General features: G+C 39.9%; 1 protein-coding gene across 7 annotated transcripts in view; it reads right to left on the bottom strand.

Moving 5' to 3' along the window:
• LOC117403843 (rho guanine nucleotide exchange factor 28-like) overlaps window positions 1-18,396 on the bottom strand; it is a 104,909-nt gene that overhangs the window by 36,944 nt on the left and 49,569 nt on the right. For 6 of the 7 annotated variants that reach the window (XM_058991053.1, XM_058991188.1, XM_058991123.1 and 3 more), the window contains exons 8-11: window positions 17,867-17,913; window positions 16,394-16,460; window positions 2,510-2,640; window positions 1,040-1,353 (exon numbers count right to left, since the gene is read on the bottom strand). In XM_058991053.1, coding sequence (XP_058847036.1) covers window positions 1,040-1,353; window positions 2,510-2,640; window positions 16,394-16,460; window positions 17,867-17,913 — 559 coding nt within the window. Of the gene's footprint in view, window positions 1-1,039; window positions 1,354-2,509; window positions 2,641-8,295; window positions 8,672-16,393; window positions 16,461-17,866; window positions 17,914-18,396 lie in introns of those variants that run through there. The other variant, XM_058991382.1, reaches the window with a different exon arrangement.

Here is an 18,396-nt window from a genome sequence, read left to right as displayed (position 1 = left end):
CCACTGCTGATGTGTAATAAATGATGATACTTGATCCTCAAACTATTTTTAAATTCTGTTCACAGCTGAAATGTGCTATATACAGTGTTTCATATTTCTTTTACAAGCTATTCTCAAAGTTTCTAAAATTAAAAAAAAAAAAATTAGACACCCCACATATTTTATCAACACATATTCCATAAAAATCGCATGGTTTTCATCACAAACAGCTTGCACGTTCCTGTATAGGAGTTCAGTGCAAGATGCCAATTTGAGCACCATTTATTGGGAATTAGACTCAATAATTTTCTGTACTACAATTTTTGAAAACCTAAGATATAACTTAAATATACAGAATCACTATTTGCTGACTAAACTTAAAACCATATTCAGTTAAAACACTTGCATTTCTATTTAAAAAACATAATAATAATAATAATAATAATAATAATAATAATAATAATAATAATAATAATAATAATAATATAGGTACCACTAACAACTGTGAACTGTGATGCTTTCTCGTGAAATGTGTAATACATTATTTTGAAAGCACCATGCTCTTAGAATAAACCACATCTTAGCCTTAATAAGCAAGTGTATGTAGAGTGGTCTATAAAAATCACACAATGCACACTAACCATTAATCAACATATATTCTTTCTGTTTCCACACAGTACTTTAACCACAATCAAACTAACACCGGTTGTCTGTTCACAGTCTCTATACATATAAAATGTGTTTCACATCAGGAGTCCCGAGGTTAGTTTAACGGAGGACACTGTGAATCCCTGATGTTTCAATGTGCTCGGTTACAGAGCTACATTCCTGACAGACCTGAACCGCTGTACCTGCTCCACAGGGGGTAATTCCAGCAGTCTACATATAAACTCACTTTTCTCCTGACTTCTGTTGCTGTACTGAACGGCTGGCTGCTTATAAACAGACCAAAGCCCCCCGTGCTTGCAGATGGAATGCAATCGAAAACATTTCTGAAAGGCTTGAATTGAAATGAAGCAAAATAGATAAAGCAATAAACAAACAAATACAAGTTCTGTACCTCTGTTCGCTCATCTTGCTATCTGGTGGACCTCCTCCTTTATTAAATCCCAGGGGCCACTGTGGCTGATTCAGTCTTGCAAGAGCCAAATTGGCAGCTGAGATTGTGCGCAACTGCTCTGTGTCGGCTGTGTTGCTTGTGGTGTCCTTTTTATCATTGCAGCATTCAGACATATGATTAGAGGCAGGTGGGCCTGCAATCAGGGAGCCAGTGTCGGAGCGAATGCCCCAACTCAGATCCTGGCTAGAGCTGTCTGTTGATGTGCTTTCAGTGGTGGTCCCATCAATGCTGTACTTTATATCCATGTCATCAACCTGCAATGTGATTGAGGGGTGGGTCAGATTCACTTGGAAGCCAAAAGCAGTATTATAGATGCCATTTTACATGCTTGAAGTTTGAGTAGACTATTAAGAAGAGGAGGATTTATTCCAGAAATACAGCAACTGTGTTATTTCCCGGTGGCGACATTTCATCACATTTTCCAGAGGCGCAGTAGACATGTGTTTTAAGCGAAGGGCTTTTCACTCATTCGCTAATCCAGTGGTGTGGTCCTATGACTGGAAGTTTGGTTAGACAGAGTCATGAAACAGGTGAACAGAGCTGGCCACAGAGTGGCTCTGGATTTTTTGACTGAATCTCTCCTGATTAGAGGGAATAATGAAGACTTAAAAGGTGGTGGTATTTAGATCATCCACTGTTTAGATCATTAAAACAGACCGCAGTTCTATTTAAGTTTTACCTAAAGTTGTCAAGCACATGTGACTTGACAGCCTGCATTGGGCATTGCTGCATGTGAAAAGCTGTGGTTTAAAGGAATATTTCATTGACTGATTTGAAAGGTATTTGTTTGCAAAGCAAAGTGTTCCCTGTTTGATCTTTGTCTCCTCCACTTATAATAATTTCAGAAACCATCGCTGACATCTCTCATAGGTCTGATGTCTGACAGGTTCAAAAAGTCTAACTCGGTGCAGAGGATTCTCAGAGGAGCTCCAATTGCACACAGACTTCTCCAGGCTACCTGCACACGCCTTTGAAAACGAACAGAAATTACAAGCAATTACTTAGTCATTTTGTGGTGCAACTTCATGTGTTATTTGTTAACTAATAGCCCATGAACACGATACATGTGCAAGCTACCAGGGAACGCCTATGATTCACTTATCACCACTACATGCCCATTAAGATAGCATGGGTGTGTATTCTTTCTGCTAAATACAGTAAATTAAATAGCTATTAGTGACGCCCAGTTGCAATACTTGAAGCATTGCCCTAGACACAGCTGCATACAGTCTTTAATTTTATCCATACGGCTTTGCTGTTCTGTGCAATTCTAAACACCCTGTTAAAATCCTGTTAAAGGTTTTGGCACTTTAATGACTTTGGTTGTATTCACTAAACACCGAAAAGGCTCTAAAGGGTCAGTAATACATTCCCGATGGATTTCTTATTGAAATGCAAGCCTTGCCGTACATGATCCACAAGCATGGCGTTTGCGTAGATCTCGTCGTTCCCGCTCAGCATGGCGGAGAGTCTGGCAGCCGCGTGGAAGGTGGGCTGAGCGCGGGCTTTCTGGAAAGCCTCTTGTGAGGAATGGACTTTCTCTGTAAAGAAGAACAACCAATAATTACATTAATACAAAACAGCTACTTTATTGTGACAAAAGAAAAGTAGACATTGCAAATGAGCTGTAGGTCCTATTCTGATCACAGGCATTGCTAAACCACTAAAGCAAGGAATAAATACATTTGTCTGGGCCAATGTAGAAAATTCATAGCATCAGGAAATATGTTTATAAGTTGTTGTTTAGCTTAATTTTTTTCACACTTAACACAGTTGCTCTAATTTATAAATGTGACTCTGTGGAAGGCAGCGTCATTTAAATGTTAAAGTTGTGCAAGGTTAAAAAAAACACGCATAGCTGAACACAATTCCAGATGGTACATACTAACTGATACTAACCCCCCCACCCCCAAGGTGAACCTTAAATACTGAGATGATGGAAAAAAGATTAACGGTTTACATCTTGCTTCAAGAATCATCTGAAACCTTTTTAACTTGAGGAAAAAAATGTTTCTTTAACTGAGACGCACACAGCAACTTTCATTAGACTATAACATGACAGTAAAAAATACAAGAAAAGTTAAAAGTTTAATCACCAACAGGTGCCAGACTGCTAGCTCAACAAAATCCACCCCAGTGAGACACTGTATATTATGAGCACACTGTTTACATTTATGTATATACACACACACGTTGATATTTTTAGCAGTTTAAGCACACTAAAATGAATGATTGCTTACTTACACACTTCCCATGTAGCACAAACATTCACAAGGCACATACCAGTCGGGTTTCCTTTTTGCAGGGTGTTGCATCTACCAATAGACTGATTAATTGGGATCAAAGGTCTTAAAAACCCTTTAATCATCTCTGGTGCACTCTGCTGCTGCAAATATAAGTGCTTATCATATGCGTTGCTATGTACTCGTTAACCAAACACTAAGAATCATACTGCTAAATGACCAATTCATAACAAGAATAACACTATCTTCTAGTGGAAGCATTCAGGCAACATCAGCATTCATATCAACCTTGTGTTATGTTTAATCGTTTTGCCACAGCCTAAAAGAATAGTGCGATTGTTGGGAAATATAAACCTGCGTGTCAATATTTAGATTTCCCACGGGCAGTTTGACAGCTGGCACAGGCAATAACAACATGCCTGGTCTTTTCATTGCTATCAAATTATTACTTTGCTGCAACAGTGTCAGTATCAGTTTTTCCCATCTGGGGACGACAAAGCCGCACTTTGTTTATTTGAATCTCACTGCAAGTTAGTATTTGCTTTTCCTTTTCTTTTGTAATGTAGCCGTGGCTGCGTATAACCAAATGTTTTCAATGAGATTAATACTGAAAAGCAACTGCTGCTTGGATTAAGTGAACACAGACCGCAGATATGTCTAGCTACCTGAGGTTAAAGCAATCACATTTACATGTACAACTAATGCTACAAATGTGCTAATAAACAATTAATTGAAACAGTCCCAATGGGGTTTACCCAGTCTAGTTGCAAAGCTTGACTCCCTTATCAGTCTGATAAGCATGGCGGTGCCCTTTAAAGAGTGGCAGCAGTGATGTGAAACGAGGAGGTCACTCCTCTATATGCAGCTCTGTGGGAATGTACACTGGCGACCCCAAACAAACAGGTCATTCAGGCCCAAAGAAAGCATTTAGCCTGAAGGCCACCTCAAGTACTGAGTCGCTAATGTGCCAGTTGTCAGTATTTTATTAATACATTTCATCTCTCATTTATGCACTTTAGCTGCTCAACACACTTGCGTTACAGTTTTTCTTTTTAGACAGTCTGTTTAATTAAAATGGACCTCCACCGCACACCCTTGGTTTGCCACTGAGCTTCACTGTCTGACCCGATCTCCTATCTTATAGAAATGAGATCGGGTGAAAACCTGACTTCATCAGTACCTAAGGTAAACACTTTATATTGTTAGATCAACATTTCATTAAGATTGTGTTATCAGCTACCAGTCTAACTAAAACTTATTGTCATCACTTAACCCTGTCTGAATGGTAAATTCTCCAGTTTGGCACTTCTAAGAAACACACTGAAAACAAACTGCACTTACTTTGGTTAGTGGTTTAGTTTGATACCTGCCATTTTTTTGTGCGCTTTCCAGTCCCCTTTTCATTATCTTACAGAGCTTTCACAATTAACTAGTGTTGAGATATGTGAGCACATTGTATACAAAAATCTTTCATTTCATGAAGGGTGTGGCAGCAGTGAAGATACATTTATGAAGCCAAATGTTTGAATCCCATCCGCTGTAAAACTAAAAATAAACCTAAACTGAGCACTAGACACTAGGAGGAAACAGAGGCGTGGAAGAGGCTCAAATCCCAGGAGGGCAAGACCCATATTATTGGCTAACAGGGGCTTGGACTCGTGAAACACGAGAACAACAGAAAGCAGCGAGGGAACCATGAAGCAGAGCAGACCGAGGATGCTAGCATGCAGCCAGAGCTAGCACGCAGGCACAAGGGGAAGATAATGGGGCTATTCACAAAGCAGTGTGGAAAACCAGGGAATACATTCAGCAAATCAAACGGAAGACACCAAACTAACTATGAAAGGGTAAATCAACATATATATATATATATATATATATATATATATATATATATATATATATATATATATATACTGTAGGTGGACAGATACACAGAAAGACAGCTTGTTTCATACCTGTATATACCTACATTTTGAAACTCTCAAGTGAAGAACGTCCTAAACAAGTTTCAACACCAGTGGTTATGCGTTTCTGTAGATATACTGCACAATACATATACAGTATCTCCAGTTGGAGACAAAAACACAAACCAGGGAACCACAAATAACTAACATTTTTATTTGTATTTTCTAATTAGAAAGTTGTTGGTCTGGTGGCTGTAGTGCAATACAAAATTCAATATTTTGCCTTATGTTTTGGAAGTCGGGAATAACTACACCTGTTATAGAACAGAAATACAAAGTAACATTCCTAAAGAATATAAACAAATCCAAGCTTTAGGAAAAATGTAGTTCTGAATATTAGAACATTTTAGAATGTTAGTTTAAAATTGATGTATCAGTATCAGACCACCAATATTTGGCCTGTAAGTGTAGTTGAATAAATTAAAAATGTGATTATGTCAGCCTACCATACTACTCAGTAACTGTAAGTAGAAAAACTGTACAGTACCAACGCAGAACTGTACCAGATGTGCAGCAATGGTACTTCCTAAATAAATAAAAACATATGCCAGGTATTGTCAATTTTTAACCATGGTTGGGATCACTTATAAGTGACTGGCTTTACAGAAAAGTGCTGTTTTTAAAATGAGAATCCTTTAATTCACCAGAACCTTTATTTGAATGACAACACTGGTGTTTCACCAATTTCAAGGTCAAGATGGATTTCCAGGGAGGTTTCACGAGCAGGCGGTGCAACTAACAGACGCAAGAGCCATTTTCTTCTTAACTTTTCCAAATGAGAGAACAAAGGCAGGTTAATCGCCTGGTCTGTGATTCAGAGTATCTGTCTCCAGTACAGAGGCCAGTACTGCATCCTGTAACAACTGCATCTGGGAGGTTTAGAAGATCAATGGTCCCTGTTACCTCAAGTGATTCCTGCATCCTCTTTCAGACTGTGTTGAGCCATGCCCAAGTTCTTACAGCTACAAGAGACGGCTCAGCTTTCTGCTGCTGACTGTCTGGCGCTGTATTAGAAAATGTCTTATGCCACTCAAAAAGCTACCTTCTTGAGGAAGAAAACGCACAGTTTACAGCAGCACTTGTGAATGGGCTTAAGAGTCTGTTCTATAAATCAAGACAAAGAGCCCACTCGACGTCAGAGTCGATGAACAAGGACGTTTCAAAACAAACAAGCTCTGAAATAAGCTGAAGCCCGCAAGGAAAAGGGAACGGAAAAGAATTGCACTCTGTGTGGGTCAGAGCCTGGCTTTAGCTCTTGATCCTTATAATGGAGACAAGCTCTAACTATCAGAAACTGGAAATGGGCCTGCTCTGTGAATGATGGCTGCTTTTCACTTCTTTAAAACTGAAATCTACTAACAAGTGTATTTTTGACTTTGATATAGCTAGTGGACAGTATTGTGGATATTCCACCAATGAGGATGTCAGAATAACCAACACGTTCCTCGAGGAGGTGAGTGGGTTGTATAAGGCCATTCTTATAGTGATTAAACACAGCACTCCATGTATGTTCATGGTGTCTTCTTTATATACAAAAAGTAGAATGTATAGAAAAGACTTTTTGGTCCCAATTAAACAGCTGTTTTGAAGGATGATTTTCCTGCAACTGTTTTACAATGTGCTGTAATTTAGATTCCAAAACTGTAGCACTGAATAAGAAAAAGTTCATTTCAACACTTGCTGTATTATTTATTTTTTTGTACAACCAGCCCTGTGTCTGTGTACCTTAGTGACATGTCATTACCCATGGGTTTCCTATGAGCACGGTCATGTTTTAGCTAGGTTTCCATGGTTACAACTTTGAATACACTCCAGGTATTCATTATGGTTTGTGCTTTGTAGACCCTCACTGTATTTTCATACAGGTATCCTAAAGTTATATTTAGAAAAGCCTGTTGCAGACAATTATTCAACTGTTCCAGCAGCTTAGACCATGCCTGAAATACTAGTTATCTAAATCATAGCAAGCATAATAATAATAATATTCCACATTAAGATTTACATTTCGTTCTTAATACCAACTAAACAATAAACACATAAATAAATAAAATACATAACATAAATAAATACCATGTACACAAAACAGGTTACCTCAGGTTTTAAACATTTACATTTTTGTTTTCAAAACTTGGAACATTATACCATTAGAATTGGAACATTGGAATTATACAGTACCACATGTCCGGGAAATAAATTGTAACCCTGTAACTTTTAAATACTTGAGGGGATGTGCTTCAGTGGCTGGGTGAAAGAACTGAGGGCCAGGAGATCCTGGGTTCAAAGGCTAGCTCAGCCACTAGCTCACAGTGTGACCCTGGCAAAGTGACTTGACCTGCTTGTACCCTATCAGCTGTGCGGTTAGCAGACACAGGGCCCCATTGGGAACAGGGTGTGCTTTTTCCACACGGGCTGCTTCTACTCTAAACCTATTACTGAAAAGAATGCAGTTTGCGGTTGCAAAACATTTTGCCAATGTTTTAAACAACATACAGTCTGATTCTGTCAGACGCTTATTGCCAGGAGTGTTACACCCAACTGTCCAGATGTCTTCTCCTACCAGCGTGATATATCAGAGAAACATACAAATAACACGATAGGACACACCTTCATTATTTTAAGCAGGAAACTTTTGGAACTCAAACTTCCATGTCAGACAGTCTTATAAAGTTCATAATATACAATCCCAGCTAACTGTTGCTATTACAGTAAGTGCAGCATGTAACATGCAATGATCTCAGCCAATGATACATTTCAGTTCTGTTTTCTGTTTCATAAATAACGTTTAAAAATGGCTAACACCACAACTTTGCAAGCTAAATGCAAATCAATAAATTCCTAAACAATTACAGCTATTACTACAGCTAGCTCATTCTGGCACAATCTTAAGAGTCGACGCAATGAAAAATGTAATATAAAAACCCAGATCTCGTATATATACAAGCCAGGAATACAACTGTTGATTAAATATAATTATTCTTTTTACTACCTTGCTTTGATGCCCGTCGGCGAATCCTCATTTTTGGAAAGGACGGCCATGAGTAATTGAAGGGAGAATCCGAGTCTGAATCCATTTCTTTTTCTGATTCGTTCAAATAAGCACATCAGCCAGAAGAGTCAGCTTGTACATACTTGAAAGCCAAACTCTGTTGTGCTCAGAAGTGCCTCAAGTCTGTTTGCCTCAAGTCTGAATGGGATCAAATTGCCCAATAACCCAGCGAGGGACCTGCACTGAAACAGTAGGGCCTTCCAAGGCTAATCAGACATACAGATAGCTCGGGCAGTGCAACAAGACAGCAGTCCCGAAAAAGGAACAGAAAAAAAACCCAAACTGAATCAAGACACGGAGCTGCTTCTCTGTCCAGAAGTAGTTGAAAGTCAGCATGAGCCAATGAATCATTAACTCACCTTTTCATTTCTATGTAAATGAACCCACTGGAGCCGAGCCACAAAGGAAGAGGGCCTGCCGACCCACAGATTAAAAAGTGAAAAATGACAATCCGTTGTGTAAAAGGTACAAACACGCATCACAACACGAGGCCAGGGAGTGCAGAAGGGTTGAGGGTGCCAAGCATCCGCTTTGCTTCTGGCTTCTCCCTTCAATGCTGCTGAGGAGTTTCAACGCACAAAACTGGGCAAACAAGCTTGGGGGTCTTGCTGAGAGATGCTGAGCTTCAGTACCGTCACAGGCAGTCCACAAAGTCTGGCAGCCGAGAAAGCAAGAAAAGCCACTTGACAAATGGTAAATTCCCTGATGTTTTATCTTTTAAAATATGTGGAGGGAAAATCAAACAAACAAAAAAAAACAGGAAATCATCAAACGCTGTATACAGAGAGTGATTTTAGTTTTCCTTTGCGAAGCATAGGAACATAGTTTAGTCAGTTTAGCCTTCTGGAAACGTTTATTTAATTTATTTTTTAGGACTGGCAGCTTTACAGCACTAACTCTGCACAAGAGCCAGTGACCGTTTTACAACAACTCTTCCATTCTTATAAAATCTCCCTGAACAACTCTGAGGCAATTAGTATTCAGCTTGGCCTTGCAAACCCCTCCCCCTCCACTCCAGCATCTTCCAAGCACACAAAACCTCTTTCTTCATGCATCCATATGTGCTTGCACTAAAGCAAGTACCAAGTAACAGGCTTGCTATTTGTTAACTACAGTTAAACCTTTCTTTTTGGCCTCTTTTGTGATGATGTGATAATGTATGCATGTGTTTTTGCAAGCCGGGGAGAGGTAGAGAGAGAGAGAGAGAGAGAGAGAGAGAGAGAGAGAGAGAGAGAGAGAGAGAGAGAGAGAGAGCAGGGAAGAGAGAGAGGGAGAGCAAGAAAGAGGGAGAGCATGAGGGAGAGAGAGGGAGAGAGGGAGAGAGAGAGTGAATGTGTGGATCAGCTTAAATGTCAGCTTAAATGACATTTGAGCTTGTTAACATTCCTCACTTCACTTCAATTACTTTTCAAACAGCTGAGGCCTACAGTAGCGCTTCTGTGCAGTATATGAAATCATTCTCTAGCTTTATTTGCACTTGCATTGCTTATTCTTTTACTGTATCTGTCAAGTAACACTTAGTTCAAAGCAAAATTTAAAAGATATATATACACACATCAGCATAAGGCGTGAGATCTCTTTCACATAAAGGAACATAACCAGGATCCTTTTTACAAATACTGTAATTATATATCTTTAGATATCATTTCCTTAAATAGATCTTCTTCAAACTATAAAATATACCTGGTTTTAAATAATATGTTTTCAAAGATGGTAAATATATCATTTAGCTGTACTTATCCACCCCCCCCCCCCCTCCCTCCTGTCACCTCACCACTGCAGGGCACATATTATTTATTATTATTTATTTCTTAGCAGACGCCCTTATCCAGGGCGACTTACAATTGTTACAAGATATCACATTATTTTTACATACAATTGCATTATTTTTTTACACATTATTTTTACATACAATTACCCATTTATACAGTTGGGTTTTTACTGGAGTAATCTAGGTAAAGTACCTTGCTCAAGAGTACAGCAGCAGCGTCCCCAACCTGGGACTGAACCCACTACCCTCCAGTCAAGAGTCCAGAGGCCTAACCACTACTCCACTGCTGCCCTACTGACTCAGAAGGAATGGAGATCAATATGACACCTCTGTTCTTTCTGTCTAGACAAGGACCTATTTTATCCTGGCAGTGAATGCTTCCATGCTGACTGTTTCCTGCCAGGCTTCATCAGGTACCTGAGCAGCAGGAGTCCCTGTGCAGAGGGGTGAACCAACCCAAGACTGTTTCCCTCCCTATTTCTCTCCCTAGCCAGCGGGAGTGCAAAGGCTAACACAGTGCTCCCTGTGGGCTCCCTGTTCAACAGCGTCAGTCCTGCAATCTCCTGATCGCACAACACACCCAGCAGCACTGCACGCAGGACTGCCAACACATTACTCTTCTTACTGGGCTAAATCACTTCAGGGTTGGATTTGTCAGCCTCATTAACTAGTCTCCAGGGAAGATGAAGACAGATGACAGTCTTTTTTAAGACACTGGTCTGGATTAAATCAAATTTATAGCGCCTCTATAGCCACCGTGGCGCTTCAGAGAAATGTTTTTACAAACTGATGTGATTTTGATTTAATTCAGGCCAGAATCAACACAATAAAACCATTAAAAGTAACTAGAAATGTGTGTTTCTGTTCACATCCCGCGTCACACGCTTCGGAACTTCATATAATATATAGACTTGTGATGCAATCAAGCATAAACCACAAGCAATCAAATCATATTGTACAGTACAGGCTTCTGGTTACATAAAAATGTAACAACCCAAGTTTCATTAGATTCGGAGAAGCAGAAGACGTTCCCTATATCTAATACAATAGCCTGTAAATGGTATAACTAGAATTCCCTCAGCAAGTGCTAAGGAGAGTGCATATACAGTTTTAGGCCAATACACGTTTTCCTGAAGGAGGAATTGGATTGCAGATAATAAAGCTGTCTTTCAAGGCTTTATAAAACATATATGGCCTGGTGTGACAGAGAGCGAATGAATCTGAGTCAACAATCTCCCTCCTGACCTGAGAGGGTGCTGTGTAACAGGAACAGTGCGCCCCGGACTGGATGGTTTGACAGTTGATTCCAGAGTCAATTGGAAGTTGGCTATCCAGGAAGAGGGCGGAGCCACAACACCAGAAGTCATCGCCCTAATACGGTAGGCGATGTGTCAGTCATGGATTGGAGGAGACGTGATTGCATTCGCTATTGAAGGGGGCGGTACTGAAGGTATATTAGGTTATGTGGCCAAGCAATCTTTGCCTCTGTTATGGTTACGGACTGACGGAGAGGAGTAAAAAGAGGAGTAATCGAGTGTTTACTGTTGTACTGTCTATTAACTGTTCGTGTTTGTCATTTGTAGACAGCTAAATATCAGGGAGCTGTGGCTGATAAGCCAGCATCAAACCCAGACTGCACTGCAGCACTGTTAAGCACTTGTATCGTATTCACAATACCACTTGCACTTGGAGCACTCACTGTTGGACTGGTGATTCTGTAGGTGTTTTAAAGTGTGTGTTTTTTATTATTATTAATGGGAATGAACCCCGTGGTTTTGACTGGCTATACACATCGTTGTGGTTGGTCAGTATTATTATTTAAAAGCAATTAATAAAGCTTTGTTTTCACCATTGGAGCTGTTGTTGGACAGTTGTTACTAAGCACTGCATCACCTCTACACCTGCGCACTACAAACCACTTTCCACAACTGGATATTTAGCGTTTTGTGAAAAACTTTTGTTTTTCATTATACGCCTCGACTCCAGTCCATATCTGTCTAATATATACGGACACAACAGCTTGAACTGTTATGAACTATTCAAACAGTCCACCGGTTGCCATTTATCAAATCTTCACCCTAGTAAAATCAATAATCCATCAAAATCAAGGTTAACTACACACTGCCGTATTAAAGGAATCCCTTTAGAAGTTTCGTTGATACCATTACCTCAAACAAAACCTACAACATTGTACTGGGTCAAACAGAAGAAAGGGTTCCTAGAATTGCTCTAAAGAGCATCATGCCTGCTGTTTGTAATGAATGAAACAAATCTTCCCAAAAGACATAAGCAAATAACTATATCGGCAGTGGCAGCAGAAATGAAAACAGGAGCAATCTACATAAGCACAAACTGTCACAGGGAGGCTTCATAATAGCAGAACAAATTAACCAACCAGAGCCAGCGCTACCCCAAACCGGTGTATTGAAAACAAAGAAGAAATGCGTTAAGAGTAAATCTATCTGTGAGCTTCTAGACAGGAATGAGCGTCTAACCACAACATTCCAAGCCAAAGGAATGCCTCTCCCAAAGCTACTCTAGGAAATGATTGACTCACACACTCTATATCTGTGACGGACAAACGGCTCCACAACAACAAACAATTGCAATGTGCAGATACATTTCCTATACAGTCTGCATTCTTTCTCAGTTTTTTTTTTTTTAAGTGACTTTGAAGCCTGCTTAAAAAAGCCGGTCTCCTGGTTGCAGGATCTTTCCCTCAGCTTTTTTATCTCAATTCCTAATAATAATAATAATTACATAAGCAAATCTGACATCGTTTATCTTCAAGCTTTATCAGGGCTTATCAATTCAAATCTGACATTGTTTATCTTCAAGCTTTACCAGGGCTTATCAATTCAAATCTGACATTGTTTATCGTCAAGCTTTATCAGGGCTTATCAATTCAAATCTGACATCGTTTATCTTCAAGCTTTATCAGGGCTTATCAATTCAAATCTGACATCGTTTATCTTCAAGCTTTATCAGGGCTTATCAATTCAAATCTGACATCGTTTATCTTCAAGCTTTATCAGGGCTTATCAATTCAAATCTGACATCGTTTATCTTCATGCTTTATCAGGGCTTATCAATTCAAATCTGACATCGTTTATCTTCAAGCTTTACCAGGGCTTTTCAATTCAAATCTGACATTGTTTATCTTCATGCTTTACCAGGGCTTATCAATTCAAATCTGACATCGTTTATCATCATGCTTTATCAGGGCTTATCAATTCAAATTTGACATCGTTTATCTTCAAGCTTTACCAGGGCTTATCAATTCAAATCTGACATCGTTTATCTTCATGCTTTATCAGGGCTTATCAATTCAAATCTGACATCGTTTATCTTCAAGCTTTATCAGGGCTTATCAATTCAAATCTGACATTGTTTATCTTCAAGCTTTACCAGGGCTTATCAATTCAAATCTGACATCGTTTATCGTCATGCTTTATCAGGGCTTATCAATTCAAATCTGACATCGTTTATCGTCATGCTTTATCAGGGCTTATCAATTCAAATCTGACATCGTTTATCTTCATGCTTTACCAGGGCTTATCAATTCAAAGCCTCAGCCACCATGGGAGTCGGATCTCCTGTTATCCCTCTTCACCATGGAAACGGCTTTACACTTAATGTAATAATAATAATAATCTCTTTGCACAGGATTGATTTTTCATTGATTTCACGCTGCAAGTAATCTGTGGCTCAACACACAAAACATATAACCAGCACTATGCAATTCTCATTTCTAGCACGGCTCTGGAATTCAATTAGCCAGGGCAGGGGGGAATTTAGACAGACCAACATGTTTGACCTGCATTGGAAAATGGCCAGGGCTCCTATCCAGGGCCGTCATTTGGGGGAGGAGGGGGGGGGAGGCGACAGGGACGGCCGCCCCTGCCAAGCTCACCAGGGGGGTTCCCAAATGGCAGTTTCTGTGAGAAGTTAAGAGGCTTAAAGGAAAGTGCTCATGCTTCGGGACATCGAAAGTGCAGCGACTAGCCTGACGCTAATGTAACATTGAATGAAACATTCTCTTTTTTTTCTTGCCAAAAGCTGTAATGCTACTGTTTTAAAATTGTTCTGCCAAAAAAAAGTCATAGCAAGAGCCTCTCCCAAGTTATTGTGACAATTTGCATTTGCTGAAATTCAAAATTAACCATAGCAGCTGTTGGGTATGTTGTGTTACAAAAAGCAAAAGAGAAAGGTGCGTTTTACTAATAATTATGTTTAGTGTTTATGACGTTTTTTCAGAACTTGTCAGTAAAAGTGCTTAGCTTATAAGATCTACCACGTCACAGCAACTAAACAAATAGGAAAATAATAGCCAGGGCCATTTTAACCAGTTAAGAAGCTACAGAGTCGAAGAGGGGAACGAAAAGCTAAACTCGTGCCACCGGTAGTTTTTACTCTCTTTTTGAGCTGGTAACTCTACAAGGATACTTACTATTACTTATTACTATACTACTATATTACTAAAGATCATCAAGGTAGTCATCACTAATCATCTAGTTTAGAAACTAAACCTAAATGATTGTTATACTTTGAATGAAGCACTAGATACGCATACACTCAGGGAATTACATTGTAATGCTTCAGTTGCATATGCTTGATTACTGGCAAAAAATAAAGACATGTTCAAATCCAAGTCTTGTACTGTAAGTGACAAAACAACAGTGTGTTCAGATATTGCATACTTCTAACCGCTGTGCAGTTCTTTCTTAATTAAAATGTGGTTGATGGAGAAAAAGCGGTCTACAGCAGACTTAACATGTCAGACCAATTATACAAGAACTTATTCAACTTTTTTCAACAAAACTAAATCATTTGGAAAACATCAGCAAAGCCTCATGATGTTCAAGCCATGATATGAACTTTTCCAAAAGGTTTCATTTTGCAGCCCTCTGCCACTATCAATTTCATTCATAGTCAATGGGTCACACAGCTTCTGCACAGCTTCAAATGAATGTTTTACCAACACTTATAATACATAACTTCACCTTAACCCTGGCATGCCAAAACCTTGAGATAACCAAATAGTTTACTAATGAATGTACTTAGAACAGGAGTGTGGATGCTTTAAATACTTAAACATGATAAATGCTGCGACTCCCTGCATCAGACTGACAAGCTACATGCAACACAAGTTCCTGGCTGTCTGAACAGCAGGGGGTAGGAGTGGAGCTGTCCTGGGGGTCTGACTCAGACACCACTGCAGATTCCTCAGCTACCACACAGTTCACAGTGTGCTGAACAGCAGCAGACGAGATTACAGGGAAATCAAAGTTACTGTAATGTACCTATTTTTAGCTCTACCAGAAGGTGTCTCTGTTTGCCAAGCAGCACAGAAAAAAACAACTTTGTTTTTTTCTACTCTTGCAGGAGTCTCGTTAATCTGCTAAATCATGCTGGGTTAACAGCTACAGGTTTACTGGTTGCAGCCTCATTTCACCGGATTTGATTATAACAAATCCAAAGGGGCAGTTTGTCCACACTCTAGATGTTTAAACATATGTAAAAAAAGTTATTAGGGAGCCTTTTTTCTGGGCACCTCTACTCGGGCAGCTGCAGATGTGCTTGTATAAGACCTCAAAGGAGTAACTGCATTTTCACAGACAGCAGAGAGGAGCATTTCTGAGACAATAGCTATGGGCCGCGCTTTAGCTTCCCAGTATGAAATAAATAACCTGTATCCTGCTTGTTTGTCAATGGATTTATTTTCCAACAACAGCCTCAAAAATACATTTTGAGAATTTTAAGTCTGGACAGTTTGCGTGACAAGAGAGGCACGCAGGGAATGCCTGTGTGTCTGTCTGTCAGAAGGCAACAAGGTAGAAAAGTCAGCTTTCTGTCAAACTGTATTCATAACAACAACTTATAAACACAGCACAGCTTGAGAGTGCTCGTATGGTTTCATGAAAGGTTTCCCCACTCACTTCAGCTCCTCCATAGTTTATCCCGTTTGCTTTTGTTTCTTTGTTGTTATTTATTTTTATTTTTTTGCTTCGCTGTTCAACTCTCTCTGACACAGCCCCAAATCAACGTGCAAGCCCAGTGCCGGGGCCCTGCTGACCTGCTCCCCTGCCCTGGCTCCTGTGAGTAATGAGACGGGCGGCTCACACATTCCTGCTGTCTTACACGACCTCTAGCTGTGATCAGTGTAACTGGAGACACAGCAGCCTGCTCAACTACCAGCCAAGCTCTTTTCTTTTGCTCACCTTCATGCAGTATACAGTCCATTTCGTAACAATGTTGTTTTCCTACCTGTATTTAGCTGTGCATGGTCCACATCCTCTTCATCCACTGATAGCACCAACTGTTCTTCAAAAACCTCAAATGAAAACAGGGCTCTATATTAGTATGTGCATTCAGTAACGTTCCCCATCTGTCTTCAACGCTTTCAGCACTGCAGTCCACAGTGTGGAGAAAGAGCAAACCCTGATGTGTATCATTACAATCATGAAACAAGAGATTATGTTTCAATGATGTTCAATGACTTACAACTGAGGCGAAACAAACAGCACCGACAAAATGCTTGTCCATTCTCTCTTGTTAAGCAGTGTAATCTACTGCTGCACATCATCCGTGACCCTAATCTTGGAACCGTAACCTTTATCTCATCATCAGTAAGAGATGACACGACACAGAAATAAAAAAGAAGAGAAGACTCTATAAGCCATGGGAATGGTTTGCAATAATTATGGTTCAACAATTCCACAACATTTCCTTGTGTACTGTTGTTTTGAGTGTTATGAAGAGGCTGTAACTAATCAGAAGCAGACGAGCTGTACAGACTCGCTTCAAACTGCAGTGGCTGCTGTACCACCCCTTCCTGACCTGTACCATTCTGTTACCATATTATACCACAGCAAACTTCATTTTAATAGATTTATTTTGAAACTAGTCATAAGGTTTTCTACAGTGTGTTGAAGGAAACCTGTGTGCGCAAGTCTCTTTAGTTTTTTAGCCAACAGCTGGAAAGCCAAGGAGCCCCATGGTCCCTGGTTTCCACACTGCATAGCTCTGCTGTGTATCAGAAATGACTTACAGAATTAATTAGCAAGTTATGAAACCTTAGGCTTTGTATTGCATTCAATCCTCCCGGCTGCCCTTTCAGCGACCCCATCACTGCAACATTAGCTTATTAATAAGAACTATGTTTTCCCACACAGCAATGAGTTCTCCTAAAGATCTGGCTTTTAATGTATGTTAAAAAGACACTGCTCGTGTTACAAAATACGCTGCTATAGTAGTCATGATTAAAAACATCAGCGCATCCAATACTTTCAACTGCTCGGACATGTATTCTGATTTTCAAGTTAAAGAAATCACACATGTATTATATATATGAGATCTGTCTGGATGATATATTTCTGGTTTGGTTACTTTGTTGGGCATGTGCTGATGATGATTTGGAGTATAAAAGAATCCAGCTCCTTGTTTATTACACTCCTCCGTCTTTGGCTCACTTTGAGTAAGACGGTTTCATGGTACTCTACCTGCGTCACCCATACAAATGCATTAAATCATCATGACAAGCAGTGTCGTCCTTTTAACACCCAGCTGTGACACACAATATTTTTGATGACCGTAACGTTTTCTGAGCCCTTGTTGGTGGAATCTGCCCATTTTATCCAATGAGAATGTGTACTAGTGACTGCACCAACCAAACAAACCCCAGATCCACACAACCTCACACTATGAACCAGGCAGAAAACATGTTACTGTCATACTTACATTATCTAATAGAGTATGGGCTCCCCCACAGAGATCTTTGGAAGAGCCTGTTGAAGAAATGAAAAACTGCAGCGTTATCACCCATTATACCTTCAGATAGGTACGGTGTAACCAGGCAACAGGCTGTGTTGGTTATTAAAGAGCAAATAGCTTTAAATATCATTTTTGTTGTTTGTTTTTTTTAGATTCCCCTTTTCGTATGTCTGCAGTGACAGTGGTTCTGGTTTCTGCTTTGAAATACTGAGTTATCATTTTTCTCTAAATCTGCCTTTAAGTGCTGAAAATGAACAGCCATGCTCATTCCATTGGAATAGCCCGACAACACAGCCTCTAACTTCTACAGGCCGCTCCTCTCAGCTCTGCCGGCCGCTCCTGCTCTCCTATACATTGATTGCTGCGAGGGAGGCTGTTCAGTCTCGCCACTTGCTCCAGACCTGCTCAAAGCAAGCTCAAAGCCAGGTAATGGCAAATCTGGAGAACAATGATCAATCAATACCATAGCAGCAAATCCCAGAGTCACTCATAATGCT

The sequence above is a fragment of the Acipenser ruthenus genome, chromosome 1 (assembly GCF_902713425.1).
Source record: "Acipenser ruthenus chromosome 1, fAciRut3.2 maternal haplotype, whole genome shotgun sequence".
Taxonomy (NCBI): Eukaryota; Metazoa; Chordata; class Actinopteri; order Acipenseriformes; family Acipenseridae; genus Acipenser; species Acipenser ruthenus.
Note: the sequence above shows the minus strand (reverse complement) of the source record. Positions and strands in the feature narration are given on the sequence as shown.